This window comes from Gekko japonicus, unplaced genomic scaffold (assembly GCF_001447785.1).
Source record: "Gekko japonicus isolate JY-2015 unplaced genomic scaffold, Gekko_japonicus_V1.1 scaffold3856, whole genome shotgun sequence".
NCBI classification, from domain to species: domain Eukaryota; kingdom Metazoa; phylum Chordata; class Lepidosauria; order Squamata; family Gekkonidae; genus Gekko; species Gekko japonicus.
In genome coordinates this window covers 48471-59594 of record NW_015175485.1, presented here as the reverse complement: position 1 = coordinate 59594, position 11124 = coordinate 48471, and the positions used below count along the sequence as shown (strand labels likewise).

Here is an 11124-nt window from a genome sequence, read left to right as displayed (position 1 = left end):
CTTCAAGGTGCTGGTTTTGACCTTTAAAGCCCTATATGGTCAGGGACCTGCCTACCAGAGAGCACTGAGGTCAGAGCTACAGAATCGCCTGACTCTTCCTGGCCTGAGAGACACCAAGTTGGTGGCCACTAGAGCCAGGGCCTTTTCGGCGGCGGCCCCACGCTGGTGGAACGAGCTCCCAGGTAACCTCAGGGCCCTGCGGGACCTTGTACAGTTCCGCAGGGCCTGTAAAATGGAGCTCTTCCACCAGGCCTTCGATTAAGAGCCGCCGCTGATGAGCGGGCCACTGGCAAATGTGCCACTGACCAATGCGCCACCGGAGTACATTTCGGCCTGCACAAAACACCGACTGGTTATTGCCTTTGTTTGCATATTATACACCGCCGCCATCTTTATCACGGATACTGTTTTGTTGCTTAGGCCTTCTTGTACATTTCATTGTGTTTTAATGTATTTATTGTTTGAGTGCAGTAGCATTGTTAGCCGCCTTGAGCCAGTTCTGTGGCAAGGTGGGATAAAAATGGAAACAAATAAATAAAGGCCCCGTCAGACGTACTGGAAAATGTGGGGGGGGGGAGCGCAGCTTTTTGCACCATCGCATTCTGTTGCGCCACTATGCGATCAGACGCACCGCGGCGGCAAAGAGGACGACAGGGGAGAAAGCCGCTCGCCGGAGCAAAGAGGACGACAGGGGAGAAAGCCGCTCGCCGGAGCGATCACACCCAGGGAGTCCACATGCAGCCCGTGGCAAACCATTTGCCAGTAGGTCGTCCCAGGTACTTTTTTAATGAGCATCTTCGGCGCAACGCCACGGGTGCGCTACGCCTCCCAGATCTTCCGGTTTGATCGTGCCCGGAAAATCTGCAGGACTATTGTGTCTTCAGCGCAGCAAATGCTCCGTGTGAACGGGGCCAAATAAAACTAAATTACGCAACAGGATCGGAGGAGCCTGGTATTTTTTTGCTGTCTGTGCGGCTGCTGTTTGCCACCGGGCCCCAGGTGGGCCAAAGCAGCTGGCTTTTTGCCTCGCCCGGCCCCTGCTTAGCATCCTCCTCCTCCTCCTCCTCTCCCTTCAGACTCTGGGGCTGCAGCTGCTGGTGCCACCAGGTGCCCCTTGCTGCCCATTGGAGGGATCCCCGTCCAATCCCAGCCCAGGAGAAATCTGAACCAGGAAAGCAGCGCCGGCCAGAACCAATTGGAGAGGTGAACATAGAGGAGGAGGCAGGGGATGGGGCTGGAGGGAGGCCGGCGGCTGGGCATGCCCTCAGCCCCACGGAGGCCCAGGCAGCACTGCGGGCTCCTCTCCCCCCCCGGAGATGCTCCTGCATCCTCCATCTCACAGCCCCCCTCCGCCCCAGAGCTGCTGCTGCTGCTGCTGAAGCCGGTGGGGAGCCAGAGAAGAAAGAAGCCAGGCTGGCTCCAGGCGTGGACAGAGGTGGTCCTGTCCCAGGGGAGACACTGCCTGGATCCAGAGGATGAGCCAGAAGCCAACGTGCAGCTGGATGCGTGCTCAGGTAAGGCAGGGTTGAGCCCAGCTGCAGGTGGGGCCGGGCAGCAGTCGGAGAGAGGCGTGCCGGAGTTTAGACTCGGAGCCCGTTTTGCAAGGCTGCAACAGGGAAGAAGGTAGTGTGCCTCTGGGCATGCATAGCGTGGCGTTCCTTGGCCTCAGCCCAGCCCACCCACAGATGGGCACAGATGGGAATCGCGGGGAGCCCATCTGGGTCTCAAAGTGCTCAGGCTCAGACTCTAACAAGGGCTGCATATTTTGAAAGTGAAGCCTACTAAACTATAGGGAATTAACACGGTAGCTTTGCTTCTCTATCCCTTACTGCCTTTCCAAGGTGGATTTCTTGCACACGGGGACTGACACAACAGCCGGCCAATAATCAGCCTAAATGAACTGGCAGCATCCGATATGCTTACAACACCCTCTGACTAATGGAAATATTTTTTTACACAGACAGTGATTAAAAACATGGAATTCCCTGCCAGAGGATGTAGTGATGGCCACAAGCATAGACGCCTTTAAAAGGGGTTTAGAAAGATTCAAGTCTATCAGTGGCTTCTAGCCATAGTGACTAAAGGGAACCTCTGCAATCAGTGGCTCTAATCCTCTGAATCCCAGAGCCAAGAGGCAACAGCAGGGGAGGGCCTTGGCCTCCATGCCCTGGTGCTGGCCCTCCAGTGGAACTGGCTGGCCCCTGTGTGAGACGGGAGGCTGGACGAGATGGACCCTCCCTGGTCTGACCCAGCAGGGCTCTTCTGATGCTCTTATCAAGGGAAGGCCTCGGCCTCTCTGCCCTATTGCTGGCCCTCCAGAGGAACAGCCTGGCCCCTGTGTCCACCTTCCAGAGTAGCCGTTTTACATTGCATTATTAACATTCCATGTTTCATAAGTTAACAGAAAACAGATCAGCCAATATCATAATGCCCCTCTATAAATCAATGGTGCGACCTCATTTGGAATACTGCGTGCAGTTCTGGTCACCACACCTTAAAAAGGATATTATAGCTTTGGGAAAAGTGCAGAAAAGGGCAACTCGAATGATAAAAGGGTTCGAACACTTTCCCTATGAGGAAAGGTTAAGGCGCTTAGGGCTCTTTTAGCTTGGAGAAACGACGACTGAGGGGTGACATGATCGAGGTTTACAAGATTATGCATGGGACAGAGCAGGTCGAGAAAGAGGTACTTTTCTCCCTTTCTCACGATACAAGAACTCAAGAGGGCACTCCATGAAATTGCTGAGCGGTCGGGTTAGAATGGATCAAAGGAAGTCCTTCTTCACCCAAAGAGTGATTCACACATGGAATTCACTGCCACAGGAAGTGGTGGCGGCTACAAGCACGGACGGCTTCAAGAGGGAATTGGATAAACATATGGAGCAGAGGTTCATCAGTGGCTACTAGCCACAAGGTATAGATAGGGACTCTGGGGCAAGGGATGCTCTGTCTTCTTGGTGCTTGGGGGGAGTCAACAGTGGGAGGGCTTCTAATGTCCTAGCCCCACCGGTGGACCTCCTGATGGCCCCTGGTATTTCTAGCCACTGTGTGACAGAGCGTTGGACTGGAGGGGCCATTGGCCAGATCCAACATTGGCGTCTCTTATGTTCCTATGTTAAGAGCTGAGGTCCATCAGTGGCTCTTAGCCACGAGGTATAGATAGGAACTCTCAGTCTGGGGCAAGTGATGCAATGTATTCTTGGTGCTTGGGGGGGGGGAGACAGTGGGAGGGCTTCTAGTGTCCTGGCTCCACTGGTGGACCTCCTGATGGCACTGGTATTTCTGGCCACTGTGTGACACAGAGTGTTGGACTGGAGGGGCCACTGGCCTGATCCAACACTGGTGTCTCTTATGTTCTTAAAAGTGCAATAAACGTTGGTAACATTTGTTTTATTTTCTCAGGAGAGGACCATCCTCCAAAAAGGGTGAAGGCGGAGAAGGGACCGGAAATGCAGGGAGCTGGTAGCAGAGCTTTGCCGGGAAAAGCCGCTGAGAACGGGCTCCATCGCCCTGTGCCGGGGAAGAAACTCCCGGAGCCTGAGGAGGCAGGCAGGGAAGAGGGGCTGCTGATGGGCCGCAAGGCAGGATCCGGCCTCAGCACACCTGTCTTTGGGGCCTGCAGACCCCCGGTGGGAGAGATGCCCCACTGGTGCCTGGAGTGCGGAAAGAATTTCGGTCAAAAGGCAGACTTGGAAAAGCACCTGGCGAACCACGCCGGGCAGTGTTCGTACATCTGCAGTGACTGCGGCAGGAGCTTTACCGAACACCTGGCCCTCCCCACCTGTCGGGGAGCGTGCCCGGTGGGGAGTTCCTTCGGCCACGTCGGCTGCCGGAGGAAGAGCTTGCCTCCGCCGAGTGAGGCCGTCGCGCACCGGAAAGAGCGGAAGGAGCTCTCCCTGCAGGAAAAGGTCCAGGTGCTGGAGGTGCTGGAAGGGCCCAAGGTCTCCCAGAGCGAGCTGGCCAAAAGGTTCGGAGTCTCCCAGCCCCAGATCTGCCGCATCATCAAGAACAAAGAGCGGATCCTGGCGGAGTGGTGTAAAAATGGCAACCCGGGACGCAAGCGCAAGCTGGAACAGAAGGGGGCGGCCGGTGAGGCGGCCCTCCTGCAGTGGTTTGAGCAGAGTTGCACACCCAGCCTCCCCACCAATGGGACACAGCTCCAAGACAAGGCCAAGGCCCTCTCTGGGACACTAGGGAGACCGGAGCTGCACGGTTGGCTGGCTGGGTTCAAGTCGAGGCAGAGAACCGCCCGAGAAAGGCCCCGCACGGAGAAACAGAACGGGGAGCTACCGGAAGAGGAGCCCTGGGAAACCACAGTCCTGCCCGGTCTCCTCCGTCAATACGATCCTTCCGACATCTACGCCTGTGGTGAAGTCGGCCTCTTGTTCCAGGCGACCCCAGAAGATCTGGCGACGGAGCACAGACCGGGCGCCAAGGACCAGCTCACCATCTTGCTCTGCACCAACTTAGATGTGTCGGATAAAAGGGGCCCCCTGATCATTGGCAAAGGGCCGATTCCGTTTTGCTTCCGGGGGTCTGGCGCGGAGGAGCCACCCGTAACATACAGAGCCCACCACAGGGCTTGGATGACGACGGCCGTCTTCTCCGAGTGGCTCCGGAAACTCAACGAAGACATGAAACGCAAGCAGAGGAGTGTGGTGCTCTTCTTGGTCCCGTCCGCCGCCCACCCCTCCGTGGAGCTCTCGAACATCCGGATGGTCTTCCTGCCGCTGCAGCCCGCCTGGATCCGTCCTCTGGAGCAAGGGATTATCCAGAACTTTAAGGGCCACTACCGGCGGAGGATGCTCACCCGACTGATCGCCAGGCTCGACAGCAAAGCTTCCAGCTCTCCAGACGCACCGTCCAAGCACCTGACCCTTTTGGACGCCGTCCACATGGTACTCCAAGCCTGGTCCGAGGTCTGTCCACAGACAGTGACCGACAGCTTCAGAGCCGCTGGCTTCGGCGTGAGCCCTCGCATCCCGGCTCCTCCCGGGGACGTGGTCCGAGCCCTCGGGTTCCTGAACCGAGAGCAGTTTGAGCGCTTTGTCCTGGTCGATGAAGGCCTGGAGTGTTCTGGGGGGCAGGGCGGTGCGGAGGTGGCGGGAGGGGACCAGCGGTGCGAAGACCCGGTCTGTGTGACGGCGGAGGAGGAGGAGGAAGAAAGGGCCGAGGACCCGGCTGCGCTCCCCTGCCCCTCAAAGGCGGAAGTCCTGGAGAGTTTGGCCAAGCTGCGGCGCTATTTTGAGTGCCACGCGGCCCCACCAGCCGCGTTCCAGACGTTCTACAAGCTAGAGGACGTGGTTCACGGGATGTCTCTGGCCGATAGGCAAGCTTCAAGGGCCAGGACCCTTAACAAAGAGTGACCCAGAGCCAAAAACGTGAAAGGGAGTTCTTTGGGTGGTCCTATGAATCCACAGAGGACTTCAGGGTCATCGGCTGCATTTTACGGGTGCAGGGGTTATAGTCTTGGGATTCATGCTGGGAACAGGCCATGAAGGCCTCTAGGAAAAAGGGGCCGGGGCTTGGGCAGGCTAGACGGGGCCTTTGTACAAAGAGCCCATCCTGCTAACCAAGAAAGTCACCTGACTGGAACGGGAGAGTGGTGGGGGGCTTTCTGGGGCTCTCGTGAGGTTCCCGAGAGGCTTTGCCGGCTCTGTTTACTTTCCTCATCTGCCGCCTTTCTCCCCAGTGGGGGACCCAAACCAGCTTCTGTGTTTCTCCTCTTCTCTGTTTTATCCTCACAACAACCCTGTGAGGAAGGCTAGGCTGAGAGCATGTGACTGGCCCGAGGTCACCCAGCGAGCTTTTGCGGTGCAAGTGGGGATTCAAACCTGGGTCTCACCGATCCCGGTCCAACGCTCTAGCCTCTACACCAAGCTGGTTAGGGGGACACCTTCTTGTAGCTGGGAGGCATCGTGGGCGCGTGGCCTGAGGAGAGGCGATAGGTGGGCCTTGAGAGCCAGTTTGGTGCAGTGGTTTGACTCTAATCTGGGAGAACCGGGTTTGATTCCCCACTCCTCCACATGAAGCCAGCTGGGTGACCTTGGGTCGGTCACAAGTTCTCTCAGAGCTGTTCTATCAAGGGCTGTCCTCGAAAGAGCTCTCTCAGCCCCGCCTACCTCACAGGGTGTCTGCTGTGGGGAGGGGAAGGGAAAGGAGTTTGTCAGCCGCTCTGAGACTCCCTTGGGTGGTGAAGGGCCATGGGGTATAAATCCAATCTCCTCCTCCTCCTCTTCTTCTTCTTCTCTGCCCCAGCCTTGATGCTTCTCTCCACCCTAGCATCTGGGGTGGGGGAGACAAAGGAAGGGAGGGTTTGGGGAGGGGAGGGTCCTCAGGGGGGTACGATGTCACGGAGTCCACCTTCCTGAGCAGAAAATAAGTATAAAAACAACAGTTGTGAGAGTCTGACCCACAAATCGAGCAGTCACCCAGACTTGCAAAGGAAAAGCTTCCTATGTATTGCACTCTAAAGCACTACCAACATCATTAATAAATCATAATATTATAGTACAATAGCTCTCTGTATTCATGAAGTGCTTGACGACAAGTCATAAGGAATGCCACATTCAGATAGGATGCTGATCTCAAGAAATGTTCAGGCTCAAATATGCTGCTAAGCTTCTAAATGGGAGACGCCCGGGATCCATTTAGAAGCTTAGCAACATATTTGAGCCTGAACATTTATACTATCTGAATGTAGTATTTCTTACGACTTGTTGCCAAGCCCTTCATGAATACAGAGAGCTTTTGTACGACTCTAATATCTCCTGAGGAAGATCCAATTTTGAAACGTTGTTATACAAACCGGAGATGACTCTGGTGATGTACATACTATGCACAAGGATTTTCTTATGATTTACTAATGACGTTGTAGTGCTTTAGAGTGTAATACATAGGAAGCTTTTCCTTTGCACGTCTCGGTGACGGCTTGATTTGTGGGCCAGACTCCCACGACTGTTGTCTTTATACTTATTTTCTGATTGGGTCGTGTTTGTCCATATTCACCTTCCTAAGCAGCCATTTTCTCCAGGGGAACCGATTTTGGTCGTCTGGAGATCAGTCGAAATCCTAGGCGATCTCCTGCCACAACCTGGAAGTTGGCACCCCCAGGTGGGAATGGCACAATGGCGTCACCATCCCCTCGGCCTGTGACCCATTCTGGGCTCAAGGGGGAGTCTGGGGTGGGGAGGCTCAGGTGTCGTTCCCCCCCCCCCAAGAACTGAGAGAGGATCCTGGCAGTTTGTGGGGTGCTGAGGAAATCAGGAGAGGCAGGCGAACCAGCAGGGGAAGCAGGAGGGCCAGAGGTTCCTCATGGGCCAAGGCTGAGTGGAGGCCGTGTGAAGCCTGAAAAGCCTGGCTTCGGCTTTCCTCTCCTTCTCCTCCTTTTGCCCAGCAAGGCCAGAGGTCAGTATCCGGTCTTCCCAGGCAGAAAGAAGAGACTGGATTTATACCCCATGGCCCTTCACTACCCAAGGGAGTCTCAGAGCGGCTTACAAACTCCTTTCCCTTCCACTCCCCACAACAGACACCCTGTGAGGCAGAAGCTTGGTAAAAAAACTGTTTTTTCCCCAGTTTTGTTTTTGGGGGAAAACGGAAATTTTCGGGAAAATGGAAAAAAATGCTACATTAGCACTTCTTTTGTCTTTTCTAGATTGAAAGTCATTCTGTTACTTTAGGAACATAAAATATGACTATGGGCATTTTTACTTGGCATGAAATTATCACAACTAGCATATTAAAAATATAGTGTATCCAAAAAGTTATTACAAACAGAATGCCCACCCACATGCAAAAACAAAACTGAAACCTTTTTCTTGTGACAATAGCAGCTCCTAAAGGAAGGAATGCATCTTGTTCTTGCATTGGAGAGTTCAGTTTGTAACCTAGGACTTGCTTGTCCTCAGTGCACAGAAATTAGATCAATCTGATACCATATATATATATACACACATACATATATATACACATACATATATATACACATACATATATATAAGAAATGATTTGGAAAATATTTGAACACCTTGTCTTAAAATATTTTATTCCTCATGTTAAAATAAAACGTTCCATAATCAATTTTTTTCTTTTCTTTTTTCTTCTTCAATTTTTCCAATTTTTTGGAAAAAAACAAAAAAGGCTACAGGGGAAAAACGGGAAAAAACCGGTTTTTTTCGCGAATTTTTCCATTTTTTTTTCCGGGCCTTCACATCTCTAGGCAGCTGGGGCTGAGAGAGCTCTGACAGAAACGGCTCTTTTTCAGGAACACCTCTGAGAGAACTTGTGACTGATCCAAGGTCATCCAGCAGGTGCAAGTGAAGGAGAAGTGGGGAATCAAACCCGGTTCTCCCAGATTAGAGTCCGCACACTTCACCACTGCACCAAACTGGCTCTCAAGCCAGAGTTTCATGCCCAGAGTTGGTCACTCAGGCTTTGCATAGATAGTGACAGGCTTGTAGCCAGGATTTTGTGGCTTGTGGGAAAAATATTTTTCTGGTGGAGCTGAAGTTCTCAGTGCAGAAAGAAAAGCCATTTAGCAAATAAAAGGCTGTTGCCAGGATACATCTCTAAATTGCAAGCTGTCAGCCACTTTAGATGATAGTTCTCAGCTGCTGCAAGTTAATACCTTCTGCCAGCCTAAGCAACCATTCTGATAACAAGTCGGCAGGTGGGGGGGATGACGTCTATAGCCAAGAAAGCTAACCTTAGGCAGAAAAGACCAGTTTCTTGACACAGAGTTAGAAGGGGTCCTAGAGGTCACCTACTCCAACCCCCTTGCTCTGTGTGGGAATTAGTCAACTACAGCACCCCACTCTGCTTAAAGGAGTACATGCCTTTAAAATGTTTTAAAATGACTAAAACAGAATTTACATGAGAAATTCTTGTGGGGCTGTGCTTTTAAGAAAGAGGGCAAAGCCCCCAAAAGCCCCACTGTAGCTACGGGCCTGGATTGTGTGAGCGCCTGGGCAGGGATCAGTCTTCCATTTTCTTCTGTGACTATTAAGGTTTTGCTCACCTGGATGCCAGATTCTCAGGATCAGTGTTCCCTCTAAGCTGAGTTAGTGTGAGCCAGCTCAGTTTTTTAGCCTCCAGCTCACACATTTTTGTCTCGGCTTAGGAAGGAGGGCTCCAGAGCAAGCTAATGTATGCAGTAGCCAAATCACCTGCTCACAACTTCAATGCCAGTAGCGCACATAGTAGAATTTTTGCTCACAAGACTCCATAGCTTAGAGGGAGCATTGCTCAGGATCCAACAAACTGTGGAGAAAAAGATTTAGAGTATCTGTTGATGAGTTGTGGCCAAAAGTACCAGGTGCCATCAGGAGGTCCAGCAGTGGGGCCAGGGCACTAGAAGCCCTCCCACTGTTGCCCCCCCCAAGCACCAAGAATACGGAGCATCCCTTGCCCCAGACCGAGAGTTCCTATCTATACCTTGTGACTAATGGCCACTGATGGACCTCTGCTCCAGATGTTTATTCAGTTCCCTCTTGAAGCCGTCCATGCTTGTAGCCGCCGCCACCTCCTGTGGCAGTGAATTCCATGTGTTCATCACTCTTTGGGTGAAGAAGTCCTTCCTTTTATCTCTTCTAACCCAACCGCTCAGCAATTTCATGGAGTGCCCCACGAGTTCTTGTCTTGTGAGAAAGGGAGAAAAGTACTTCTTTCTCTGCCTGCTCCATCCCATACATTATCTTATAAACCTCGATCATGTCAGCTTCACATCTGGTGAGACAGACTGGGCAGACTCATTTCTCTCAGGAGCGAGGAAATTGATTGGTGTCAAAATGAAGGAAGAGACATTTATGATGTGGTGCATTTCACTGCACACAAAAAAATGTAGCGATTAAAAAAAAACTTATTCTAATACCTGTTGAGGAGTGTAAGGAAACTGGTACCAGGGTTCATTGACGGTGGAGCTGGCCAACCGTGAAACAGGTCCAACGATAAAGTTTGGATCCAGCGGGGCACCTTTAAGGCCAACAAAGCTTTATTCAAGGTGTGAGCTTTCGTGTGCGAAAGCTCACACCTTGAATAAAACTTTGTTGGTCTTAAAGGTGCCACTGGGGACTCAAACTTTGGTTTGCTGCTTCAGACCAACATGGCTGACCCCATCTGAATCACACTACACCACAAACTGTGGAAGATAATTGTTCAGAAGGGCATTCTTGTAGAAGAAGAAGAGGAGGAGGAGGAGATTGGATTTATACCCCACCCTTCACTACCCGAAGGTGTCTCAGAGCGTCTTACAAACTCTTCTTCCCTTCCCCTCCCCACAACAGACACCCTGTGAGGTGGGTGGGGCTGAGAGAACTCTGACACAAAGGGCTCTTTTGGGAACAGCTGTGCCAGAGCTTGTGATTGACCCAAGGTCATCCAGCCAGGTGCAAGTGGAGGAGTGGGGAATCAAACCCGGTTCTCCCAGATTAGAGTCCGTGCACTTAACCACGACACCATACTAGAAGAAACAAAGCTGTGGTCTAACAGGAGGTGACTTTTGTAAGGGATAAACTGTCCTTCCTATGCTGATTGCCTGGCGGTCTGAAACAAAGATCTTCCTTTGCACAAAGATGCTATGGTTGTCGGTTTCCTCCATTCTGCAACCCCAGTCCCACTGTGTTATTTTGTCCGCTCTTTGCTCTTAAGATTCACTCTCCTATTTTGCAATCCACGCCCTGACTGAGTTTTTATCATACTTATTGTAATCTGCCTTGGGTCCCAGTCAGAAAGGGGAACTATCAATGGAAATAATAATAAAAGCCGCAGCAGACGTCGCTTGCTGAGGAAGTGGAACAGACCTGTGCTTCAGGACTCCCCCCTCAGCTGCCCCCTATGAAGAAGAAGAAGGAGATTGTATTTATACCCCATGGCCCTTCACTACCCAAAGGTGTCTCAGAGGGGCTTACAAACTCCTTTACCTTTCCCTCCCCACAACAGACACCCTGTGAGGTGGGTGGGGCTGAGAGAGCTCTGACAGAAACGGCTCTTTTTCAAGAACAGCTCTGACAGAGCTACGGCTTGCCCAAGGTCATCCAGCCAGGTACAAGTGGAGGAGGAGTGGGAATCAAACCCGGCTCTCCCAGAAGAAGAGGAGATTGGATTTATACCCTGCCCTTCACTACCCAA

General features: G+C 52.3%; 2 protein-coding genes across 2 annotated transcripts in view; one reads left to right on the top strand and one right to left on the bottom strand.

Moving 5' to 3' along the window:
- LOC107122839 overlaps positions 1–390 on the bottom strand; it is a 50893-nt gene extending 50503 nt beyond the window's left edge. The window contains exon 1 of the mRNA XM_015425978.1: positions 307–390. Within this exon, the coding sequence (XP_015281464.1) occupies positions 307–390 (84 nt within the window). The remainder of the gene's footprint in view (positions 1–306) is intronic.
- Positions 391–3638: 3248 nt separating this feature from the next.
- Positions 3639–5366, top strand: LOC107122838 (tigger transposable element-derived protein 3-like). The gene has a single exon (XM_015425977.1). It carries the CDS (start codon positions 3639–3641, stop codon positions 5364–5366), a length of 1728 nt encoding a protein of 575 aa, XP_015281463.1.
- The last annotated feature ends 5758 nt before the right edge of the window (positions 5367–11124 follow it).